This window comes from Phalacrocorax carbo, chromosome 2 (assembly GCF_963921805.1).
Source record: "Phalacrocorax carbo chromosome 2, bPhaCar2.1, whole genome shotgun sequence".
NCBI classification, from domain to species: Eukaryota; Metazoa; Chordata; class Aves; order Suliformes; family Phalacrocoracidae; genus Phalacrocorax; species Phalacrocorax carbo.
In genome coordinates this window covers 130569829-130596908 of record NC_087514.1, presented here as the reverse complement: position 1 = coordinate 130596908, position 27080 = coordinate 130569829, and the positions used below count along the sequence as shown (strand labels likewise).

Sequence of the window (27080 nt, the reverse complement as noted above, 5' to 3'; positions counted from 1 at the left end):
CTCCGCAGACAAAGGCCCTAAATAAACACAGATCCCTTCCTGGGAAAAAGTCCTCTCTGGTTAAATGGTAAGGAAATGAGTAAATCATTAGTAATCTTTAAAGCCAAAGCTATAAACTCAAGTTACCTTAAGTTAAAATGAAAGTGTCCTGCAAGAGTTTCAAAGTTCTGTCACAGATAGAAATCTCCAGCTCTTGACTCCAGACTAGGCGCCAGCTGATAAACAAACAATTTAAGTCAAGAGCTGGAGAATTCCCAGCTTTTTCATTTAATGGCTTTGGCCAAGAGTATTTATTGCCTCCAGTTTTATTCTCACTTAGCTCTAAGAGGAAATTTAAACTCATCATTATCTTAAAGCCCCATATGGGCCACAGTCAGCTCACCTGATAGAGCTCCTTTTACTCTGCATAAGTTCTACTCCCCTCTAGAAGTGATGTAATAGTGTAAACTAATTAAATGTAGTTTTAGGCTGACTTTTTAATAGGCTAAATAAATTTTGTTCAATATGGTTTATATTCCCACTTGGGGCAGTAACGATTCCAAAAAGTTTAACTTTACAGTTTCCAGTCTAAACTACTAGTAGTTTACTCCATAAAGGACAATTGAAACAAACAAACAGTCTTCAGAACAAGAGCATCCAACTGTTAAAAGCAACTGCGTTGATAATTCTTTGCCATAAATTGATTCACTGACACTAAAAGGTACACAGAATTGTGAAAAAGCGACTGCATAACAATTCCAATACTTCAAATAAAACATTTCAGGAATGCAAGGACATACATGTAATTAAAATTCAGTGTTTAGTAGTTGTTCTGGTTTTAGAATGAAAATAAGCAAACCTATGGAGCTGGGAATTAAATATTAACTATGCATCCAAGGTTAAGCCAAGGTGTGGAATGAGGTCAGCAAGTCCAACACCAAAGTATTTTATCCTAACTCAACGGGAAGATAGCATCATCCTATGCATCAGATGCCACCTTCCTCCTGCTTCTGTTCTAAAAGTATATACTAGGAGGAGGTTAGAGTTCTTTAATACAGATTCTAATGCTTATTTCACCTCAGAGATTTTTAAATCCATCATGATTTAGATTCAGCACTTGCCACCCCATCCCAGGCATCTCCCCCCAATAAAACATATTTGTCCTGTATATTAACACTTTAGAATCTTTTCACTTAAGAAATAAATTTCACAAATGTCAGAGATTTGTGCTTAGCAAAAAGTCTGACTAACATTCCTAAAGGGTTAATAGAACTCAAACTTGAAACCAGGAGGTTGTATTCCCCTCCCACCCGGCCCCCTCCCCACAAAATACTTTCCTAACCTGACTTGGCTGAAAAAGCCAATTAATTGTTCCAATGTCTGCCAAGACTTCTTATTCCTTTAAAAATGCGCATAGTGTTTGAGACAGCTGGCTATTCCAAACCCAGGTAACACCCTAAATGTGGAAAGAATGAGGGAATATGAATTATGATTAGTATTTTAAATGGATTTTTAATGAAATTGACAGATATCTTAAATCTACTGTATTTCCAGCATATATTATTTAAAAAGAAAAACTCAGTGTCAGATGTCTCTGCTGCTCCCTTGAGTATATGGAAGCAGTTTAATGCAAATTGCATTAAAATATGTGGAACTAGTTTTTCTGTCTTTGTTAGGAACTGATAGTACAGACACTATGATGTCATGTAAAACACACACACGAAGCAACCACCAAGCGACAGACAAGCACCTTTCTGAGCCTCTGCCATTGCAATTCTTACAGAAACTAGTCATTTTAGGTCAAGTTAAGGTCATTGCAAAGCAGAGAGAAGAAACCCTTATGACAGTTACATGCCAAGTATCTGGATTAGCATTGAGTGGAGAACTGCAATTAAATCCTTATTTACTTTTCTACATGAGCAAGAGGTCTAAAATATACTACAGTATTAGGGAAAGCAAGAAAAAAGTCCATAAAACTAATTTTGCATCTCCTCTGCACATTAAGAAGCTCATACTAAGAAATCAGCAACATCAGTCAATGTAAAGAGGAAGGATAAAATGAAACATTCAAATATTAACTGTCAGTAACTAAAACACTAATTTGTAAAAAGTTATATGATGTTACTGCATTTTAATAACATAAGTTACTCTCTTATCTTTTATATTTTAGAAAGGGCAGCAGTTATTTATATTTGTTGATAGCATTTCCACTACCACCAATTAAATACACCAGATTTAGTATGTGTTTTTTCCTGTAACTTCAGATTTAAGCCACAGGTTTTATTTTTTTGAAATAATCTCCCATTTGAGTTAACTGAAACGCATGTAATATACTTTGTGCACTTTCGAAAAGCCTTCTATAGTAAACATGTACACTAAAACACAGGTGTGATCCAATCTTGACAATTTCTAAATACTGGGAAAAATTACAGGCATTTCCACAAATATATGCAAATTAATACAAGAAAAGATAATCAGGGACTGTTTTTCTGGGAGCACGTTTACATCTTTCTGGCCATTTTTAGTTTGTTTGCTGTTGTCTGTTTTTTAAGGAAAAGAAAATGTTGAAAGCTTATGTGCAACATTTACAAATAGGGCCTTCCTGCCTGAACTGTGACTTATCCAGCCTAATTTTCCCCCTCTCTAAGCTTAATTTCCATGCATATTATTTAAATAAATGAAAACTATGGAGTTCTATCTCATCATAGTGAGTACTTACTCATAGTGACAATTAAATTTGTTGACTTTCATAGGAACTATCTGATTAGGGAGGCAAAGTAATGATGGGCTGCACAAACTAGCTCCAGAATCCTAAGGTATGCAAGTTGTACTGCCCTCTGAAAACACATCCTCAACTTGGGGAGTTCAGATCCAGTTGAAGCAACACATGCAGGTGGCCAAGAGCAGGTAGATACCTTCTTAGTGAGAGTTGTCAGTACAGGTACCTATCCTCATAACACTTGCCAAAGTTGCAGACAAAGTTCAGTGGTTTCAGCAACCTACAGAAGCATTAGGAACAGTTAAAACTCTACACTAAAGCCATGCACCAATAAAAGAAACACTCCTTTGCAACTGCTATCTATGCCAGGTACTTATAGACAAGTACCTTTCAGCTAATAAATCTTCTCTGGTTCTCTTTTCCCCCCAAAATCCTGTATATTTTGTCATTGGAAATCCACGGCAACAACTGGAATTTAGAAAATGTGTTTTACTTCATCAGCCAGTGTAGAGGATACTCAAGTTGTAAAGTGATAGACATTCAGGAATGCTCATTCCCAGCTGCAAGCTCATGAGAAACAGCAATATACCTACTGGAGTGGATGAAGGGAGAAGAAAAATGGACATTATTTCTGCTTCAATTAGAGAGTTAAGAAGTAAGGGACAGCATTTAAAGTGAGTTAGCCATTGTTGTGCTGAAGAGACATAGAGTAGAAATGAAACATTAACAACTTGCGAAGCCTGAACACATGGTTCTGCTTCAAGGTCATGTTTGCAGGAGATGCTGCTTTGAAAATAACCATAAAATATTCTAACTCAATTGTTCCTGTTTCCAAGAAAGGCAGAAAGGAGTATAACTCATTGTGCTAAGTTACGTTTCAACAAGGTTTAAATAATATATCAATAAGGTTAGATGCAGAAAATTGCTAACAATAAATCCTTGAGCTTAGGTGACACCTAATAAATCCTCTATCTTTAGTTCAGGGTGAAGGATATTTCCAAATAATTAAAATAATCAGCTTATAGCTCCATGAAAAGTCCAGCCAAATCATGCCCAGGATGTCAGCTCTACATAGTGCTTTGAAACCCTTGAGCTTTAAAGACAGTAACTCGCTAGTATAAGACAGACAGATTACCCCACAGACACTTAACAGACACTGAGGACACACCTCTTCAACTTGCACTAAATTCCCATTGAAATGGATGGACTTAAGTAGATGCTTAAGTGTTTTATGCTGAATTGGAGCTTTACAGATGTGCTCTATTGAAGTACTTCTAATGATTTTCTTTTCCATGACTGCATATAGCTTAAATTTCTTGATCCTTAGCAATAAATGGATACCAGTAAAAATGTTATTAAAATTTTGATAGTGATGAACTAATCATGTGTCTTGTGACATTTGCTGTTTCTTTAAGCTTCTGTTTCCAGAGTCCAAAGCTGAAAATAGCAGGTTTTAATATATAGTAGTTTTAGCGTTCAGTGCTTTTAAATGTTAATGCCAACAAAGTAAAAATAAACTAATAAAATTTAAAATTAGTTGTCTCTAAAACATTCAAGATTTGGAATGTTTGACCTATGAATTCATTAACATCTGGAATTAGGGGGAAAAAAAAGCAAGATGGAGACAACTTTCAAATGCTTCAGTGGGATCCAAATCCCTATGTTCAATAAGATGTTGGTATCTGCTGCCATAATTAATTATGCTTATACTTCCCTTCTCCCTCTTGTTAAGAAAACAGAAGACAAAATACAGCAGTTTAATTAATTGTTTGTTCAATCAGTAATGTGCATGAACTACCTGAAAAAAGACGACCCCAAAATGATGAGTACACAAGAAGCTGCCAAGCCACATATCCTCTCCCCACTTTGTTTTCCATCGAGTAGCTTTTTCTTGCGAGTAATTCAAAGGGGGAAAAAAAAGCTATTGTACTTTACTGCTTCTTGTGCAATGTGATGAAAGAACTGACTCAGAAACTTGTTTTATATTTTCAGCTGTACTATCTAGACTAATAAAAGCTTCTACCTCTCTCTACACCATTTCCCTCTTTGTATTCTTAAACCACAATGTAAAAGAACACTAGTACTGTGTTACTATGATTAGTACTGAAAGGTTATAGATACGTATTATTCGTGTGGCAAGAAGTCAATTAGCATAATAATACAGTGCTATGGCAAGAATTTATGACTAAAAAAGAGTTGAAATTCCTCTGTGGTTCAGCATTCAGGAGCAGGGCAAAATGGCAGCTCACTCCAAGGATAACTGCACTAAAGCAGTAATTTACACACATCCCACAAGAAATGGCAGAGCCATAGGAAATGCCACTCCTAACCACATAGGGTCGCATTTGACTGACAACAGCATTTGGCCTGTCTTTTTCCAGTTAAGCTCCATCTGTTTCCTTGGTTGGACTGGTTGGTTTGAGGCCTCTCAACAGAACATTCACTGTATGTTATTGCATTTACTCCCCCAAAAGCCTTTCACTGCCAGAAGCCTGGGGATGCTTCCTCAGAGCCTGCCATTGGGTAGGGGCAGGCAAGACGCGTGGGTGGGTGGGAGTGGATGTATGGCACACGAGCATTGGGAGCGACCTGAAAAAGCGTGGGTTTAGTACCTTTGACACATCCAAGGAAGGGTTAAGTACCTACAAAATAAAATAAAAAGCACCATTTTTCTTTCGTTATATAGTCTGACCAAAAAGCTTCTGAAACCAAAATTAAATAGTGTGTTCCCTTCCACTCCCCAACATACACACTCTAAAATAAATAATGGCCAAACTGATTTAAATGAAATTCTGTAGAAGAATTTGTGCTTGGATGAAAATGGCACATTTGAGCCTGAAGCAAAAGTAAAACCGCCAAGTTATAAACCTCTCAAAGGCAAGGTTTATAATGGAAATGCCAACAGACCCTTAACTATCGTGGAGCTGTTAGGTGCCAACATATAAATAATTTTAGTTTTTGTGGTCACTTACGATAAATTAGATACAGTGCAAGTGGAAACAGTAGGGTTCTGATTCAGTAAACAGTAATGGCCAAGAGTGCATGTTTGGATTTTCAGACAAGTATAGCATAGATTTGATGCTGGCTCCGAAATGGAGTCTATAAGGGACGTTTGGACTTTTTAAAGTAGTAAGCAAGCCATATTCTGAATTCTTGAGGGCTTGTAAAATACAAACTCCTTAACAAGCTTTGCTGCCTACTGTTTCAATCTTCTAAGGATCCTTCAACCCAGTTACCAAAAAAATGCTCCATTCAAGATTGGTATAAGTGTCTACTAAGGAAAACAACATACTAAGTAAGTGCACATAGTCACATTTAGTGCTATGAATTGCTAAGCATACGAATACAGTGGGGAAAAAAGTGCCAGTGACCAAACAGTAACAGATGAATCACCTTCTTTATTAGGTGTGCCAATCACTGCACCACTAATAGAATTGCCTTCCTATAGTCCAGTTTGTTCTAGCACAGGAATGACACATTTAGGTGATCAGGTATGTTCATTTTGGCCCTGGGAGGCACTGATTGCATTGTTTCACAGCAGTCAAGCCCACGCCTTAGCACGATACGTGGAGGCAATGAGTGATGCTATTAGTGCTCTCTGCAGGAACTTCCATCTTGGACAGGGTGGGAGCCTTCAGAAGCAGCCAGGATTCAGGCCGAGGCTGCTAAGAGGATGCTCCCTCTCAGGGAGCCCTCCTGCTTCCAAATTCACATCAGTTTCTTATTTAGTACTTCCACTACAGAACCTTCCCACTGACCAGCATCACCCCTAGCTGCCCACTAATATAAATTCCGAGTATCTGCAGAACTAAGAAAGCTACACATACTCCTAGTTTACTCTAACTAGAGCTCTGTTACAATGTTTCACTTGCTGATAACAGTTCCTTTCTCCAATTGTCCTCCAACTTTTAAAAGAGAGAGGAAATCTCTATTCTTCCAGCATACTCGACGTAAAATACCTTATTCAAGACAAAAAGCATTTAGCTGCTCTCAAATACTGCTTTCAGACTACTAGCAATTTTAGCAATTCTGGTTGGACATCAGAAATCAGCCAAGTTTGAAGAGTTAAACATGCATAGTCATACTTCTAGAAAGTCATGATTTTAAGCAAAACCAAGAAAACTAACAGAAATGAAACCTAAGTAGCAGGCTTCTCAGCCAGAGCTAAAAGTCAACGTGACTTTGTACTCCCACTGGCAAATACACTAAGAGCCACAAGCCACACATTCCCACCATACATTCTCAGAAAGCAAGTAAACACAGACTGAGAACAAAATGACAGCAAAAATGTGTTGTTTCTGACTGCATATGGTTAAACTATATAGCTACTGAGTAACTAGGATCTAACGAAGTTTGCAGCAACTCCTGTCAAATAAAGCAAATGGATAATAATTACATGTCATATTAGTATTGTTAGCAATGACCTAAACTACACATCAAAAAAACCCCATTAGTTTACCAACAGTTAAACAACATAAAGGGATACTATCAAATAATTATGTGGATTTATTTAAAATACGTAAAGGCTTTAATAAAGTGTAACACAGTGGTTCACACTTCACCCCTGCTCCCCATTATTACTGCAGACAAATTTAAAACATTCTTCCACAATACAGAATAATTAAAATACTACTGCTTACAGAACCAGGAACAGAAACCAAAGGGTGGCATTAGGGTGACACTTCCATGTGCTACTCTGTTCCTGTCAACCCACCCTTTAACTCTTCTTAAGAACAGATACAGGCTAAAGCTGTTTAAGGGACTGGGACACTGGGACTGGGACGCACACGCACTGTGTCCCAGTGAGACTACAGGAATGAAAACGATAACTAAGTTTTAAGAGTTAAAGTTGTAGGTCAAATACAGTGCAGTAAGTCATTTTGTTTTCACTTCAGGTCCTATGTTGTGCTTGGCATGAAGAGAACTGTATTTAAAAACTCTTTCTTTGGCTCTGGAACTGCATGACTCTCCTCTGTCCTCAGCATTTCAGTAGATCAAAGCAGTGAGCCAACAGGACTAAATACTGTTGGACAAACTGAAAGGTGAATGTTTTCATAGTTTGTATGCTCACAGCTGAATTTCAAATGCTTATCAACAGTAAAAGGCAATACTGTTTCCTTTACACTTTTATTTAATCATATAAATCATGGGAGTTTTTAAATGTGGTTGGAGGAGGAAGAATACAGAAATCTTGACATTTCTGTGTGCTCTCCGTGGATTAACCAGGAGCAGTCCTGCTAAGGACAAAATCTCAACCTATTGAATTGTCTCACAACAGGCAATACTACAGTAAGCACTATAAACATGGAGTAATTTTCAGGTATTTGTTTAAAGCACAGAGGGAGTATTTCTGCTAGAACGATCTCCCCTTTTTTATTAGCACAACTTAAGAGACTTGTCAAAACATAAAGACACCCTCCACTACAAGAGAACTTTCTGCAATGAACCCAGTGACCTAGAATGGCTCCCAATTGTCAGATAATATCGTCACACATAAATCCAATCCTTGCCCAACTCATCACCATGGCTTTAAAAAGGAAACAGAAGTAACCCAGAGTCCTAGCATCATCCAGATGGGGGTCAATAGAAGATCAGCCTTCATTCCTACTGATCCTGGATTCAGCCATTTAGGGGATCAACAATTTCAAAGGCCTGCACTACAAGACAAGGGCAGTTGCCCCTGCCTGCAAAGTTTCCCCCACCTGGGATTTTTTTTTTTTACTCCTTTTAAATTGTTTAAGTGTTTAATGCACTTATAAATGAGTCTTCTTCAACACAAAGTAGTTCCCTGGAACGTGTCCCAAGGCTTTGGTTGAGGTACTTAGGATGTTAATGATTCTTCTCATGTGTTTAGTGTAAGATCTGCATATCTCCCTTGCTGAGTAAGAGACAAAATAAAACATGTAATTCTAAGCCTTCAGCGACCCAATCCACTTAAGTAAGCCAGGTTTCTCTGGACGACTTTTTTTTTTAAACAACAGGAGTTGCACCTACAGACTGAAAAAGTAAGGCATTACTGAATTGCAACTACAGCTGCGTTGCATGAAGAATCAGAATAAGTTACATTTTCTCCAGTGGCACCTCCAGCGCTTGTAGCTGGTGGGGACTGTCCCCACACTGAAGGCAGCTGTGCAGGCACTCCCAGTTCTATTCTGCGCTGTGCTTTCTAGTTTGTGCTTGCTGCTCTGGTGTGCTCGGGTGCTGGGCTCGGTGCTGACCCATGTGCCATCTTTGTGTGCCACATTTAGCATAGTACAAATTAGGACTCAGAAGGAGTCAGGAGGTTATTAAGGTCTGGTGCTCATCATCCCCACTGTCCAAAGCACAGGAGTCATAGTAGGCTTTTTGACTAAATGAAAAATACACACTTTGAACAAGAGGCTCTGTTCAAAAAGCAAAGAGAGAAAAAGAAGCCGATGAACGTTTAAAATCAAAACAAACTTTGTAGAAAGCTTCAAAGTCATCACTGCATTCCAGAAACACTTCCAAACACCACCTGCAACTCCATAACTTTAAAAGTTCTCTATAAGAAGCAATCAAATTTGAAAAATGACATTAAAATAATTTTTATTTGCTAGGACTTAAGACAGACTGAAATTTGAAGATCTTTCTTACTCTGTATCTCAGAACACTTGACAGGATGAGCCAGATACCAGCATTAAAGTAACCACAAGCAAACTAAGCAGCTATGAGGAATGCGGTAACAGCTCACATACAGCTGTGGATATTAGAACCAGTTTTACTGAGAAAAAGAATGTTGGCTTTAACCCTGCAGTTATCCCTTACTCTTTTTCAAAGAGCGCCACAGGGATTTTTAACTTCCATCTGGACAGTTTTCCTTTAACTGTTTTTGAACACCATGTGTGAGAACACAACAGAATTGTAGACATTAGAGATGGAAAAGACCTATTAGATCATGTAGCCATCCTCCTGCCAGTTAAGGATTTTTCCCTACAGAATAGTTCCTAGCACTTTGCCCAGTACAGTTTAAGGCATGTCGAGATATTTGGCTTCAACCATCTCCTTTGGAAAATTATTCCACAGTGTATGAAGAATGTTGTTAGGAAGTTTTTCCTGGTAGACACTGCATGCATTTTTCTTCTCTTAATAATTTCCAGCCTACTATTCCTGATTATATCCCATTGGGCCAGCCTGAATAACTCATCTTTACACCTTTGAATAAATGGAGACAGATATGTTTCCCTACACATTGGTCACTAGTTGGCCAGACTACACACAGTTTTATAGCCAAAATACACACTACACTCTAATAAAATCAGTCATTCCATCCTTTTAGTCATTGTAGGAACAATTGTCTCCACCCCAGTGAACATTTTTAGATGATACTCTCAACAAATTTGTTTACTCTTCCTTGCCTTCTGTTTCCTTTTGCATTTTCCATAAAATAAAATAAAATAAAAAGCATAATAGACTCTCAGAAGAAGAATACCCTCACAAGGTCAGCACATGAGTAAATGTATTATCTAACTCTTCTGCAACAGCAGTTGCTGCCAACATTGTTATTTCTGCACAGGGTTTATACTTCCTCCCTCCCCACTGTCAAAATACGCATTTTGCCAATGTGTAACATTTTCAAGATCTTCATTCCTTTCCATCTTCTCCCAACGAAAGAGGTCTATTAAATTAGCTTTATTCTGACAAACATTAGTACTGTTAAATAGTTTAAAACATAAGTTATTAGGAATCAGAAACTTTTTAAGCATCTCAGTTTTCAAAGTATTTCTTTGACCTCACTTCCTCATGAGGGAATTGGGGTTGTTTAGTCTGGAGAAGAGGAGGCTGAGAGGAGACCTTATCACTCTCTATGACTACCTGAAAGGAGGTTGTAGCAAGGTGGGTGTTGGTCTCTTCTCCCAGGTCACTAGTGACAGAACAAGAGGAAATGGCTTCAAGCTGCATCAGGGGAGGTTTAGATTGGATATTAGGAAGAATTTCTTTACAGACATTGGAACAGGCTGCCCAGAGAGGTGGTGGAGTCACCGTCTCTGCAGGCATTTAAAAGACATGTAGACGCGGCACTTCAAGTTATGGTTTAGGAGACATGGTAGTGTTGGGTTGACAGTTGGACTCTGATGATCCTAGAGATCTTTTCCAACCTTAATGATTCTACGATTCTATGATTTCAGCTTTCTTAAATCAATTCACCCAATCCTTCCCTTTTTGTTACCAGTTACTTCCTGCAGTACTTTCACCTCATTTAAATTTCAGAATAACTCAATAGTATGTTTCATACTACCTTTCACATTAAGGTTGTACATCATAATTTCTACTACCATCTCTAGATACAAACTGCAAAAATTTAATATGATCAGATCCATTCAGCAAAAGTGTAAACAGAGAAATTAAGAAACATATCAGGAAAGAAAAGATTAGGCAAGACATGGAGCAACTGAGGAAGAGCAGAAGTGAGGTGAAAATACAATGCTTGATACCAGGAGCACGGAGAACATTGTGGCCATTCTGAGTACACGCATTCAGGCTTTAAAAATAAAGCATACAGGCATAAATCAGAAATAACAATGGATCAAATATTGTTATGCCTTTAGATCTTTTCCTCACCAACAAGAACACCTGTCCTTGAGGAGGACAGGTGAGAATTATTAGCTCTAAACTCATGAGCCTGCTTTATCTTGTCAGTGTTTCAAGGATCCTAACAGATATTCCAATCACTGTATTAGCCGGCCAAAAAGCCAAAACCAAACAAAATCTCTATACCACTGAATACAGGAGATTCCTTATTTCATGTGTTCTGTTTCTTAAAAAATTACGTAATCTCTCAAGTTAGAAATGTTGAATCAACCAACCAACTCTTCCACTCCCATAAGGTCATAAAATTGCATTTCTCTAAAACTGTACAAAGCTAAAGAAACAAAGCAGATACAAACTAGGAAAGCCAGTTAAAAAGTAGCCCTGTGAAGGCTCTCCAGCAGAAGAGAGGTCCATTAACCAGCATTATTCTGGCAAACATATTCATGATGCTTTCTTATTACAAAAGAACTTAAAGCTAAGAGATGCAACATTTGAACAACTCTTTATTATTTAGTCTGGCCTTAAATTATTTTCCAAATCATCTTTGCAAGCATTAATGTGCACTGATATAGTCTTAACTCTTCTGCAAGGCGCTCCCATCTGCTTCGCTCAGAAAAGACACTGCACTAAACCTTCAATGTTCAAGTAAGAGAAACACGTTCACCAATTATTCTTTTTGGCCTATTTAATCTCTTCTATCAGTCTGATCATGCCATTGAAACACATTCACTTCTCCAGTTTTGAGAAGGTGTCTTGAGAAGGAGCCGTGAAATATATTGCTCTCTGAAAGGAAATCAAAGAAAAGATATTCACAGTATTTCTGAACATTATTTTTCTTTGCTCCACATTAAGTACAGATTTGGCCATACAGGGAATAAGTCTGCGATTTACAGTTTGAGGACTCACATTTTACTCCATTACTGGAGAGTTGAAGCCTCAATTTGTCATTGTTAATACTAATATTCTTTCCATCACTTCACAGTTATCTGGAGCTTATGGAAGCGGTACTATAAGATGAAACAGTTTGACATGACAGCTGGAATAGAAACTCCAACCTTTTCTAACCAGCTCCAGCCCATGATTCCTACAAAAAAAAAATGTTTTATTTACTGTTTATTACCATTTCAGCACAACTACAGTACTCTACATGATGGCTCTTATTAACGATTAGGAGTCTGACATTTTTATTGACAACTATCTTGGCTGAAGTAGACAGTGAGGGGAAAGATCTACTGAAGTTTCATTATTGGATCTAAAGAACCATACTTACAACAGAATTGAAAACAGTTTATCTGTAACTCCAAAACCAGAAAAACAAATCAAGCTGCCACATCTTTTTGTGAAGTTCCAGCAGAATGCAGTACAACATATTTTAACCAGAAGAGGTGCTGATATAATTTCAAGAGTCAATGGAATGGAAAAAAAGTTGAAATGGTAATATCTGAACACTAACAATGCTCACAATGAAGAAAGCATCACATTAAAAATAAAAAAAACCAAACGCATTTTACCCACTGTACATATTTTGTACACCCAATGCATATTTTGTACACTGAATTAAAAAGACAGAAATGCTACAGCAACATCAGTGAAACTACTAGTAAAGTTTGCCTTGGACTGCAAGCTAAGAATCTGTATCATACTTTCACTCAAATCAGTGGGAGGACAAACTCGCCACAATTCTTAAAGGCTAAATTTAGAACCCTTACTCAGCCAGTAGTGTCTTCAGTGCCAATAGAAGTCAGTTTTGAATGTGCTTCTGTGATAACGTGTGCTTTAAAAGCCTTATATACATACAAAGATGCGGAATCTAATCTTTGCAAAAGTAAATTTACTCCTCTAGAATTAAAAAAAAAAAAACAACATGATTTTGAAGATGTTTCCTTATTTGTCATATGCTCACAAAGCTCACAATTCAGGGCAGCACTAGGAACTGTGACACAACTTTCTCATGTGGACCTGCAAGAGATCCTAATCCCAGGGTAAAGCGATTGCTATCTCTAGACAGCATTAGAAGCATAATCTGCATGCAGCTACAGGGCTGAGAAGTATTTTCCAAAATCAGTTAATACAAAATAACACTATAGTAACTTCGTGCATCAACTTCTACTTAATGGGTCCTGACTGTAAGCTGCAAGTAAATGCTGTAGGCCAATCATATGAAGAAGACAGCACTGCTACATTGGCGCACAGGCCCACCTGAAAAAGATCAAGGGAATGAATCTCTCAGTGGTAAGGCTGCAAACAAGCCACTAAAATCTGGCACTAATGCTAGTCCTTGAGATACTTCATTTGCAATGTCAAGACAGGATTAAAATCATCACTACTTCTCCATAAGGTTTATAGACCAAGCATTTTTCAAAATATTATTTAGTTTGTAAAATAACTTGTTCACAGTGCAGATGAACCTTAACGTCCATCAGGCAACACCCAAATATCTAAAAACAAGTGGAACTGTCTGCCAATAACAGCTAGTAAACAGACAGGTCTAAAGACGACAGTTCAGGCATGCTGTTTTCTCTTCCTCCTCACTGCGTCCCACAAACACCCTCCCTCACACTCCTGCCAAGTCCATTGCATTGCACAGCAACAGATTAATGCCTGCCAATTTCTAGAGAGCTCAGCATACTTCTCCATTTAGTGTTTTGTCTAAAGGCCAACAATGCAGTCAGGACATAAAAAAATACCCCAAAGACTTGATGTTTTAGGTCTTGAAAGATGGAAAGAACAAAGCATAACATTAAAGCTTTCTCTAACATACTTCTCCACATTTCTAGCAATTGCCCACTTTAAACATGATTTGTACAGAGTGCTCCTTGGTATTCAGAAACATATTATATTCTAGAAAGCTAAGTATCAGTTCTCTCCCCCTCCTTCAGAATATCACTCAATCTGTAACTGATGCTAAACACCAAATCATTTTTATTCAGATAAACCACTAACACCAAAAAAAGCCATTTGTATTCAGTCTAGTCACCTATATCTTATTATATTAACCCAGTCTCGGCATTACCATTTTCTCACAGAACAAAACACCCAAAACAGCTAGGGTTGTTTTGGAATCAAACTTTTCTTCCTTTCTTTCTTTGTAGTTACAGCATAGTCAGCCTTAAAACAAAAACTCATGGGTAAAAACAAATTACAGATGTTTCCAAAAGGGAAATAACTCCCTCAGGTAAACAACATACTTAGGGGGGAAAAGGATTGAAGAGGACCACATAAAATATGTCAGAGTTGCCCAACCGATAAGTAGAAGGCCATGCTGTGTTTAGAAAAGGATCAGATAGATATATAATCCATCCACAATATACTTTGTTCTGTGGTTTTTATTTCCAGGCTGACAAGTTATCTAGCTTTATAAAACAAGGACTAATATTTTGGCTGGGAAGTAAGAATCTTGTCTTCCCCATTATATTCTTCAATACCTGGGTCTTCCTACTTTCTGTCCACATTAGAATTTGGATGAAATTTTTGGCATCTAGTGTGTAGCCAAATCCTGCCTTAGTTTTCAGTTGAAAATTAAAAAGATGGTTAGTTTTTGCTCCTCACCCATGCTCATCTTCATGATCTGAAATTCAGGCTATGCTCTTTCTGAAAGGTATGATACCTTTGACAAACTGTAAGGCAAAATTCTCTTCTACCCTTTGCATTTTTATTCTCTTTCAGGTATAAGTCTCTCTGAATTACCTCATTAAAGACAGGAAAATAAAGAATTCTCATGATGCCACTTACATTGATTTTTAGAGTGTGGATTGTAAAAAATGGGTTTTTCTCATCTTCCAATCCTAGGGGTTTTAGAGAAGAATCCAGTGATAGTAACAATCAGCTATGGTTTTGTTTTAAAAACCTTAATTTTATCTCTCTGCTCTCCTCTGTCCACAAAATGAAAGACTTCCCTACTCTATATTATTTCTTACAAGAGATTAAATACTCAGGAGACCAATAGTTAGCAACTTCAAGAACAAATACCACTCACTCCTTCAACTACTAGAAAACCAGAGGAAAGCTCTGTTTTTTCTTGACAATTAAATCCTTTCTTCCCCCCTTCCTTCTCTCCTTTTTAATTAATGAAAAAGTAGCAGAACTGCTTAATGGTAACCAAAGAGTCTTTCCCTAACAGAAAGAAATGGATGGAGACTGAAAAGATGTGATCACCTACATATAAATATAACTTTCTGAAAGAAGTTAAATTAAAAGGACCACTGTACTATATCACAGGAAAGCTCAGTTTCTTCAGGTCTAATACAAAAGCATATTCATATCCTCTAAAAATATTCCTAAAATAGCATACATTTCTTTAAGGTAATGGAACAAAAAAACCAATACTGTACATGTAGCAAAGAAAAACAAGATGTACCAACAAGGGTACAAATTGGTGGCTGAGATTGCAAACAAAGAGACGTGTCCAGTATGAGGTAAACTGTTAATGAAGACTTACCTCCAGAAACTGGGGCATCCATGAAAACAGCTCCCATTTTTTCAACTGCTTTGGCTAATTCTTTTGAAACTGCAGGGTCTATAGTACTCGAATCTATTAGCAATGAGCCTTTCTTTACTTTCCTAAAATAAAGATTAATTATTAAGTATTTTTGCACAAGACATCCGAAACTATTACCATGGCACTGTCTCTCCTCAGCATGGGAAATGTATAGACACTTTTTGGTACACTAATAAACACAAAGTTTTAAACTCTATTGAGCAAAATCTGCTCAGTATGTATACTCCTGAGTAGGTACACTACACAGTTTTGAATGACTCAAAACACAATAAAACCTGAACACAAAAAAAATATGTTCTTCCTAAATGCTATTATAAAAAAATTACACACAAAGGGTACACTACGAAAACCTGCCATCATGCAAGCTTGAGCAGTATATCATATACAGATCATCTAAGATGCATTCTATGCTATGCTGCTATGGCCTAAAATTTCATATATAACACTAGAATTGTCTTTCTATGTATATCTATACACAATATCTAAGTCCTTATCAGAATAGCTTTATTGCATTTTTAATCACTGCTACAATTTATTCTACATAAGGATCATAACTAACACCATAAAAACCCACTGAAGATTTAAAGTGAAGTATGGAGAAAAATGTTAAGTTTTCCAAATGATAGCTAGTCAATTTAGGTAGAAGAATTGTATCCCGAACTTTAGAACACAAACAGTTGTATATGTGTTTAAAAAAATGAAATGGAAGTAAATTTTTTAATGCCCTCAACAAAAAACCTCACTTATATTTTTATCCCTCTTTCATTTCAATTGCACCGTGATTTAATGCCCACTGGACCAGCAAAAAACACAAAATCAAATGTAAGTTTCAGTCATAAAAAGGTGAGTAATTTAAAGCTACACGTGACAGGTGAAGAGCATTCCTGCACCTTGCATGGTGTTGGCAGTATAGCAAATTTTGCTCCATCGAATTACCTAGATAGCTGGAAATAGTCTCTCAATATATATTGCATAGTGGGGGCTCCACTCTAGCTCCAGACTCAAATAGTGCCACATACACAGAACGTGTCCTTTTACACCGAAGGAATGAGCTGCTAACGTTAGTTTGCAAATGAAAACCAGCATGGCAGATACGGTACTATATCATCTCCCCTTACCTTCGGAACGGGAGCAGTGGCACAGGCTCCTTGGTAACATAGTGAGATGACTAAGCTAACCCTTAAAAATTCCAGAGCATCAATTTTTTTCTTCAGTAAAGCTTAAAAAGCTTCAGAAAATTATCCAAGTCCAACCAGTCACCAAGGACCGCCGTCACTCAGAGCAACAATTAACCACTACTGTCAAATTACACTTCTTTTGAACACAGAGGCTGAGAACCTGCAGCAGCACAGGATTGCTTTCCACATCCTCTGTTTCCCACAGTATTTTCCACATCTAGGTTCTCAAAAGATCAACTGGCTGTATTATATCACCAAGTACTGCCAATCGGTCTTCAAAGCACTGCCATCCTGGATACAATTCTCCACAGCCGTTTGCCCAGGTTTGTGAGACTGATCAAATTACCCTTCTTCCCTGAAGGGTCTAAGCTATGGTTACTTAGATCTGCTCAGTCCTGCTTTGTGGGGAACTAAACTATGGACAGTAAGGGAAGGGAGTAACAATGACTTTCTAAATTGGAAGAAGAATAGAAAATTTAATTTTCTAATCACTGTACCTTAATATTGCCTACAATCAATACCTAAAAAAGCTATCAACAGTCTTAGACAATCTACTGTGTACGTTTCTTCCATTGCATTATTAACCTGGATAGCAGTAAGATCCTACATGATCCTCGGTAGCCTTAGTCAGACTGCTAGGAACCGCATACATGTGGCCCAAAGAGCCTTTTAAATACTATTTATTTTTTAATTTGCCAAGTCCAAAAAGTCCAAGTATTAGAAGTCTGCAGACTATGGATTTTAGGCTCAGTGGAAATCCCTCCGCAGAAGTTAAAAAACAATGTTTCAGATTGAATAGACTCTTTAGGTGTTTTCTTATGCAATAAACAGATAATAAGTGTAGAAATCAATAAAGCCTTGTCAGCTATTCTATGCTAATGCACTTTAATATTATGAGACACAATGGCATCTCTTCAGAACATTCCAGTTATAGGATTTCAAGTTAAGGAAAGAAGTATCTGAGCTAATAATTGCTGCCAGCAAATATTCTAGTTATACTCGTCTGTAGTATATTACATTACGGTACAAGAAACATGCAACTGAGAAGGTAGATAATAGTTGTTTCAAATTCACATAAATTATTATTCTACTGAAATTAAAATTAAGACCTTTGCCAAAAGCCATTCAAAAGCAAGCACAGCTTAAGAGAACTCATGTAGTTAGAAATATCAATAGTGACAAAACAGAAGAGAACATCAGGTTAAGTGCCCTGAAGGCACAGCAAGAGTTACAGCGACAGCGATCATTGGACAAACACAGCCTTGATTAGGAGTGGGAATTCTCCAGACTACAGCAAATTCTTACTTTAGAATTCCGTTTGCTCCTGTGTAAACTTCTATCGCATTGGAATTAGAAGGCAGCATGGTAATAATTCTGTCTGCTCTTTCTGCTACATCTGCTGAGGAATCTGTTACCTTAAAAAAAAAAAAAAAAAAAGCTTACATTTCCTGAAAAAGAAATGCCAAACATGTTTGCTGAGTTTGCTTTTATTATTTGCAGGTCACCAGTCACAACTAAGCTAGGTAAAAAATTAGAGCTCAAGACAAACTCTGCCCTCCTAATGGAAATATCAATTAATTGGATCCAGCAACAGGAAAAAAAAAAATCAAAAAGGATGTAATGTCACAGAAGTTCCTCCAGAATATCAATCCATGGGGATGCTTGCATCCCACCAACTCATTCATGAATCTTCAATTCATTATAAACCATGCATCTATAAAAATTACCGCTCTACAATGTTTCTAAGGAGGCACAACACTAAGAATGACAAAAATATCACTTTTTTCCTTGGCTAATAGACAGGACTGGAAGAGAGGAAAACTGAGGAAAAAAAGAAAAAAAAGCCTTAATGCACCTCTGAGACTCCCCTTAAAAAAATCAGATAAACTAACTGATGATTCTCACAATATTATGGCTGACATTTTTTTAAAAAAAGAAAATTAGCAGCTCAAGCTGCTTCACCAAAATGTCTGAATAAGTGTCAGAGTATATTCTTAGCTATTTGTTGATAAATAAACATACCTAACTTACCTTCCCCAGCTCATTCTCAGAGGCAAGCAGTATGGTATTTAAGATACGTACACAGCAAGTGAAATACTGACAGCTGGAGTACTGAGTTTTGCCAATGAACTCAAAGAACACAAAGTTTTACTCAGAAGGCATTTGCCATTAATATTTTTGTCCAACACTAGTTTAAAGTAATTAATGTCTTTTAAAAACGCATTGTTAATACATTCATAGTTCAGGGAAAACAGAAACAAAAAAAACCTTCAGCCCACAAGGACCAAATCTGATTTCACTCATTCAGGTAGTTTTACTGGAAGGAATTAGCTTGGAACTTGGAACAAGCAGGAAGCAAGATGAGGAGAAAGTAGATTTAGTTTGTGGACAGGGTGTGTAGTATTTTTTTCCCCACTTATTGTGGCTGTATGATAAAGAGGAACCTTAATATTACAATGATCTATTCTGCTGGACATATTATATGCCTTGGATTTTTAAACTTTAAGAAATGTCTTAAGCAAAATTTTATATGCAGTTATAAGTCAGTGTGAATAAATTAGAATTTCCATATTGCATGGCTTTAGGGTTAAAAAATTGCAGTTTAACAGGCTCCTCAAAAATTGATTCCTTTCCGTAATATTGACAAATCAGCAAATTGATGACCTTGTTTCACCATTCCTTATCTATTTGTAACTACAGGTATTTTTTATAATTTTTGTTGGTTTTGATACTAAAGGCACTTCTGTAAATATCTTTTTATATACACTACTTTTATAAGGTCTCAGCATCAAAGAAAGGAAGGTATATACACATTTTTAAGAAATGCTGAATAATACCTTGAAGGATTTCTGGGGCACAGATAAACATCTTGATTTCTGTTTTACTTATGGTAAAATAAGTAAAATAAGGGAAGACTGTATATATCCACTGAGCAAAGCTCTCAAGAAAAAAAAGTAGAGGAACTGACATAGATGGGACTTAGAAACATGCAATTTTTGTTTTGAAAGAGTAAGTTAATACTACACAAAACATCTGGTATAACGCACCATTATAAAAGGAAACATACTCTAGTCCAAAGAACAAAGGTTAGGAGGAATAAATGAGGCAATTATAAGCAGAAAAGCTTCCATACCTGATTAGTTAATTTTATGACTTGCTTCCCTGGAGACCAGAGAGCCTAGCTCTTTATGTAGGAGTATGACACCTTTGTCTTTAATTCTGAGTATCTCTTGTTCAGTTCGGTCCCCATGTGTATTATTAGAGGAGGACAGAGAAAGTAAGTAACAAAAAAAGTGGGACTTAAAGTGGGAATTGTCATTCTTGGCTTTTTGGTACTGTAACAAATATAATTAATAATCCTGGAGGAAACCTACCTACCTGGTTCAACCAGCAGCATACAAAACTTTTTTTATTATTTGGGATTTCCTGTCTCAGAAATAAAGTTGAATGATTTGAAAGCTATTAAGAACATGAAACATTTGAAATTATTAAGAATATGCGCGTTTAAAAACCATACCAAATTCTAATTGCTGATTACTAACATAGACCATACTGGCTCAGAGTAGCAGCCCAGCAAGTTCTGTAAGTGTTCTGATACTTGCCAGTTCAAGCAAATTTTTGCAGTACGCAACTGGACAGTGAAGGCTTCTCTTCATACTGGTCATTATTTATGCCCGTCAATAAGCACATCTGCTTATATTTGTTCCAAAATGTTTCCCTATTTTTTTCTTTATATTTACAATAAGTCAATTAATAATTCTGCTTGCCTGAAATGCCAGTCTCACTGAATACACTGAAGAAAGCCCTATTTTTATGCTGTTTTATGCATCAGCTGACTTCAGTAACACTCTCAAACTTCCAAATTTGAAAAAGGATTCAGAGATATGTAAACTGAAGCAAAGAAACTGTGCGACATATATGCACTCTGCTGTGTGAGAAAGCGATAACTATGAGGAAGAGGAAAGAGACAATAGAGTGTGGAGGCCACCTACTTGCTCACACCACTGTTCAGTAGTCTCCCTTGTTTGTAGCCTTGCAACTTTCTCCAAGTTTCACCCCAAGGGGTTCTACATGCTCCTGCTCCCACAATTTACCCCTTACTATTCACCCTCAGCAGGCAGGTGGCTGCTTCCTGACATACACTACCTCCTGGCTTTTTACTTCAGAGGGTAAAGAAAGTGGAGTCACAGAATATTCAGACTTATGATCAAACATCCCTCATCCTCCATATACCTTAGTAGTAGCACTGACTTCAAACAATGGACATTTGACAATATTTACTGTCTCTTGGGAGGCACCTTTTCACCTCTGTAAGACTCCTGATGGTTTTAGCCTACCAGCCAGACCAAAGAGAAAGCAGCCCTTGGAGCCCAATGTTCCTTCTATAGTAGTTTCTACAAGGCCCCCTGGACCCACAAGTTTCCAAGTCCTGAAAAAAATGTTGGGGTAGGATTTACACCTGTAGATCAAGAAGAGTAAGTTATGTTCACATATTTTCTTTAAGGGTGTTTTATTTGTATTTAAGCCTATGCATGTATTCTCTTACTGATTTACAATCTTAAAACATAGCTTTGGTGTTACTTTTAGAAGCATTTCTGTTCATCTTGAATATCACACATTAAGACTTGCAGTGGATACCAAAGGATTCTATTACTATGGCAATAAGCGATACCAAAGAGATCCCACTGCAGAACATGAATTAAAAATATAACCAATTGTGCAAAACACGCTCCTTTCCATTTGCCCAGCCTCTTACTCAAGACAGGTCTGGTTCACACCTGAGGGTCTCAGATGCTTTAACAAAATAAAAACAGTAGCTAAGGAAACAAGCGCAAAAGCTTACTTTCCCACTTGAGGCCAAGATTCTGTAATTATTCAGGAGGAGCTGCAATTAATTATCAACAGGTGCACCTGATCATTTTATCTTTTGTGAATCTTGACATCACCTCATTATTTAAAACAGCTGCAGTTAGCTCCAACAGTTTAGACCTTCAAGTCATACAATTCCTCTATCTAGATCTACCTACAATTTCCTTACCACCGCTGGAAAATTTCATCCTATCCTATACACTGACACAATGGAGTATTATTTTTGCATTGGTTTCTCCTTACTTGACTATATTAGTTTGTTTCAGTGTTTTATGCACCTATCCACCCAATTAAAACTATCTAAACTACTGTAGCTTTCAAGTATGTCAAAAACATTCAAATATGTTTCAGACACTTAGAAAAGACAGTCTCAACCACCTGAGAGACTGAACTGGTTTCTGGGTGTATTAACAGATCAACAAAACCAATAGCACTGACTGGAACGGGGCCAAGATTTTGCAGGGTACAGGGCAGGAAGGTAAACCTCCTTAATGTGATCAATTTCCTTCCCTCATTTTTCCTTTTCATTCCTTCCTCTTCTCTCACCATAATGTTCCCCACCTCCAAGAGAATAAGCACTTAAATAATTAGATTTTTCCCCTGCCCCCAAGGACTGCACCTTGAAGCAGCAGGAAAGCTCATATGTCCCTATAACCCTTACAGCTATGCCAGCAGGAATTTTTAACTAGGGTCATCTAACCTGAAAAGGTCAAAGTAGGGACCAGATGAAAAGCAGCCCACTGGCCATCTAGACCTGGGGGAGGAGGAAGCAGGAGAAAGAAGGAGGTGAAAGAACAGCCCATCGACCTACTCTCATAAAAAGGGAAAAAAACCAGCTAGAGAAGTCCAACAAAGTAGCAATTCTGGCTAACAGCATGAAAATATCTTAGGGCAGAATCATGACTTCGCTCCAAGCAAAACCTCCCAGATTCAGATTGTGCTCACTAAGCTGTTTTACTTCCACTTGTGATCTTAACCAAGAAGAAAACAGACTATAAAAATATTGCATGCAAGAACCATTCAATACATACAGTTATTGTTGGAATAAAGAAAGTTTCTTACTATACCTGAGCACCCAAGTCTTGAAATTCTTTGCAAGCTTCTGGGAACACATCATATGCAATAACTGGATATCCATGTTTTAACAGGTTTTTTGCCATTGGATTTCCCATGTTACCCAGCCCAATGAATCCAACTGGGGTTTTGGAAGCCATTGCCCTAGAACACACTGATTTCAAACAATAAATAAAAATACATTTGTATTTTAGAGTAATGTGTAACAATGATATAACAAAAGCTAGCATGTAATCTGTTTGCACTGATTTAGACGAAGTTTAAAAGGGCAGAAATGTGATACTTACTCCACATTAATTTAAACTGCAGGTTCTAGCGCACATTGGGCCACAAATACCATCCCTGAATTATTTTTTACAAAGCAAATTATTTTAATTAGGAAAATGTGATTGTTTCAAAAAGTATAGTCATCAAACTTGAGAAACATCTCTGAAAGATGAGGTCTGAGTTTCAGTCTGGGAGGAGCTCACAGACTTAAAATATGCAGGCTTGTCTCTGTTTTGCTATGTACCTAAATACTAAACTGGAAATGCAAAATAAAATTTTCTCTATCTTTTACAGACTCCTTATTTGCAACTTCAGTTACAGCCCTGGAATTTAGCACCTGTTCTCTCAAAATGGACTGAGGCTGCCACTGTATTTCATGCAGCCCCTCACAGATAATAACTGGACTCTGCTGATCCTGCACCCAGATACAAACCACTAACCTAAAAGTAAAGTAATAAATCATTGCCAATTCTTCAAGTCGTGTAATCACTTGCACTATATTTTAAAAGCAAATACTGAAAACTAGAACATGCTAAGATTATAAATGCAAAACTATGAAGTCTTTACAGGAATAACCACTGTATTCTATCTGCTGTACTACCAAGACAGAGCTATAAAGCAAGATCTACGAACTACAGAAAACACTACAGTATCAGTCAGTTACTTTTTACAAGTAGTTAGCGAGTATCAAATGCTGTACTATAAGCAGTGTTGCAGGCATCCATCTACTGCAATCACTGTCTCATCACTCTAAACACTCCTAATCCAAAGGCAGCAGAATTTGGCAGTGCCGAGATTTCTTTGCTGATTACATAAAATAATTTCTCCTTTACAGCAAAGGAAAAAGTTATGCAGAATAAACACTATGGCATGCGGCAAGTAAGCAGCCAGAAACAAGGCTAACTGCGGAACTACTGTAACTCTGAAGCGCACATACAGAAAATGTGCCTAAGCTGCATCTAGACTCTAAGCGGTCTCAATGCTTATAAAGAATCCTCTCTAGGCCAATAACACTTGATTAATCATCTTAAAGTCTTTCTGACTTTAAGCTCCTTCTTAGCCAGCAATGGTCATGCTCTTTCATCTGCAGCACTATTTTGGAAGTGCCACATTTAATAAATCAGGTTCGTTGAGAGATCTTTGGTCTGAGACAGTTTCCACAGATGCCTGCAGCAATTACATAGCTAGAGAAGTAGCACAATTTAACAGAAAACTGCACTGGGAAAAGACTTAGTGCAAACTGAGATAAGTCAGGAAAAGAGCACATTGTTTTTTTAAAGAAGTGCTAGATGTCAAATCTAGGGAACAAATTAAGAAAGAGCCTAAAACACCATCATCAGCCATAGTAATCATCTTGGAGTCTTTTCTTACAGTTTCTATGAGTCAGTCTTCCCCAGTACCTCACTTACACTAATCTAAAGCTACTCCTTTCGCTAGCCTGAAGCTTCCAGCTTCCTGTGGAGGTTCAAGTCCTGGTTTTCAGCATCTTTAATACCAGTAGGTCTTATTTACCTTGGCTTCAATAAAGCTTTCAAAACAGCTTCCTCTAGTATCCTGGTAGCCAAACACGGAAAGTATGCACTGGACTGGACTGCAAGACTGCCTGATGGAAGAAATGTTGTCCGGGCTGTTGAGCTTAAAGAACAGTGGTCAGCGGTTCAAAGACTAGCAACGGTAGTTATGAATGATGTTCCTCATGGGTCAATACTGGGGCTGCTGCTGCTTAAAAATTTCATCAGTGACTGTGATGACGGGACATAAACACCTGCAGCAAGATCACGTATGACACCAAACTAGGGGGAATAGCTGAAAAACTGCAGGGCAGGGTTACAATTCAGAAAGACTGGAGAAATGAGCCTCAAGAAGTTCAACAAAGACAAACACAATGTCCTGTACAGCAGATATCATTGCAGGCTGAGGACTGGCTAGACAGGCTGCAGCTCTGCAGGAAAGGACCTGTGGATTCCCATAGACACCAAGCTGAGCATGAGTCAGTAGTACATCTTTGTAGCGAAAGATTAATTACATACTGTCCTGCTTTAGCAAGAGCATAGCCATCAAGGCAAAGAAATTGGTGATTCTACTCTATGCAGCACAAAAAGGGCATCGCCAGCAGAGAGAAAGAAGTCATTATCCCACTCTACTCAGCGCTTGTCAGGCCACACCTGGAGTGCTGTGTACAGTTCTGGTCCCCGCTGTACAAAAAGGATGTGGACAGGCTGGACGGGGTCCAGAGAAGGGCCACCAAGATGATCAGAGGACTGGGAAGCCTGCCATATGAGGATAGGCTGGGAGAACTGGGTTTGTTCAGCCTTGAGAAAAGGAGGCTCAGAGGGTGTCTCATCACCATCTACCAGTACTTAAGGGGTAGTTACAAAGAAGATGGAGACTCCCTTTTTACATGAGTCACATGGAGAGGACAAGGGGGAATGGACACAAGTTGCTCTTGGGGAGATTCCGATTGGACACCAGAGGGAAATTTTTCACACTGGGGACAGTCAACCATTGGAATAGTCTCCCCAGGGAAGTGGTTGACTCGGTCCCATTGGACACCTTTAAGAGTCGGCTGGACAGGGTGCTGGGCCATCTAGACTGTGCTCTTCCTAGAAAGGTTGGACTAGATGATCCCTGAGGTGCCTTCCAACCTGTGATTCTGTGAATACACGAGATGTAGTCAAACTGCAGGCAGCCCAGCACACACCGATTAAGGTGACTGAGGAGCTGGAGAATATGGCATATGAGCAGAGGCTATGGGAACTGTCTTTGCTTAGCCTGGAGAAGCAAAGGCTAACTGCAGTCTTCCACTACTTACAGAGTGGGAGGGAAGAAGAGTTACAGAGCAAATGAAGCCAGATTCTTCGCAGAGGTGCACAACAGTAGGACATGGGGCAATGGCCAAAAGCTACAGGAAGGGGAATTCTGGCTGGAAATAAGAAAAGCATCCCTGATGAGGAGAAAGGTTCTGCACTGGAACAGGCTACATAGAGAAGTGGTGGAACCTCCAACCCTGGAGCACCCTGAGCAACCTGATCTAGCTTTAAAGTTAGGTCTGCATCCAAAACTCAGTTTTCTTTGTTTCTGTGAACTCCAAGTAGCCTCCTCAGAAGCATAAATCTGGCTACCATGCCTAGGCTCGTTCTTGTAGACTCTTCACTTCTATCTTGATCTCTTCTTTTCTCACACCATCTCGTGGACATCTAACCAGCACCTCAAACTAAACACCAAGAAATCTCTTAATCATCTTCTGAAAACTTTCTTAATACCTTTTTTCTGTCTCAGTGCTGACACCAGCAGTGATGCCTGTCACTCATACCCACAGCCTGAAAGACCCACCCATGATCTACTTAAATCTCACTGATTCGTCCTTCATACCTGAGATCTCAGCCACTTCAGAACCTAGCCACCTGCCTCAACAGACATATTCCTGCCTTGATCTTCATGGAAATATTGGGAATTGAGAAGGACATTTTGCCCATGTTAATTTCTGTCACTTCTTCTCTGCATCCTGCCTTACTCTTCTCGACCACATCACATAAGACTGCTTTGCTTTGACGACTTTTCATGGCTATCCTCACATTTTACTATTATGACATCAATTGGTAATTGGACGGCAATGACAGGCCTATCACCAACAGGCATTTCTTTTACTTCTTTAAGGCAGCTCTTCACAGTGTAATTATCCATGAAACTAACCCATTCTTCTACTATAAGGCCTTCTTTAAAAGCCTTTATTTCACAATATCCCCAGAAGACATAGCAACGGTTAGGCTGGAATACTAGGCAACACGCTGCTCAGTATTGTTCATTTTGTGTCACTGTGTTCTATTACTTCCCCTTTTGTCTGTCTCTGTTAATTTTCTCTTGTCTTAGTTAATGAATCAGGGACCATTTCCTGTTCTGTGCTAACTAGAACATATTCATATCCATAGGATTTGGGACCTGTTAG

The 27080-nt window shown here is 38.1% G+C and overlaps 1 protein-coding gene across 1 annotated transcript in view; it reads right to left on the bottom strand.

Moving 5' to 3' along the window:
* The window catches only part of HIBADH (3-hydroxyisobutyrate dehydrogenase), an 87229-nt gene that overhangs the window by 55264 nt on the left and 4885 nt on the right, over window positions 1–27080 (bottom strand). The window contains exons 2-4 of the mRNA XM_064444349.1: window positions 22861–23021; window positions 18230–18339; window positions 15687–15808 (exon numbers count right to left, since the gene is read on the bottom strand). Coding sequence (XP_064300419.1) covers window positions 15687–15808; window positions 18230–18339; window positions 22861–23021 — 393 coding nt within the window. The remainder of the gene's footprint in view (window positions 1–15686; window positions 15809–18229; window positions 18340–22860; window positions 23022–27080) is intronic.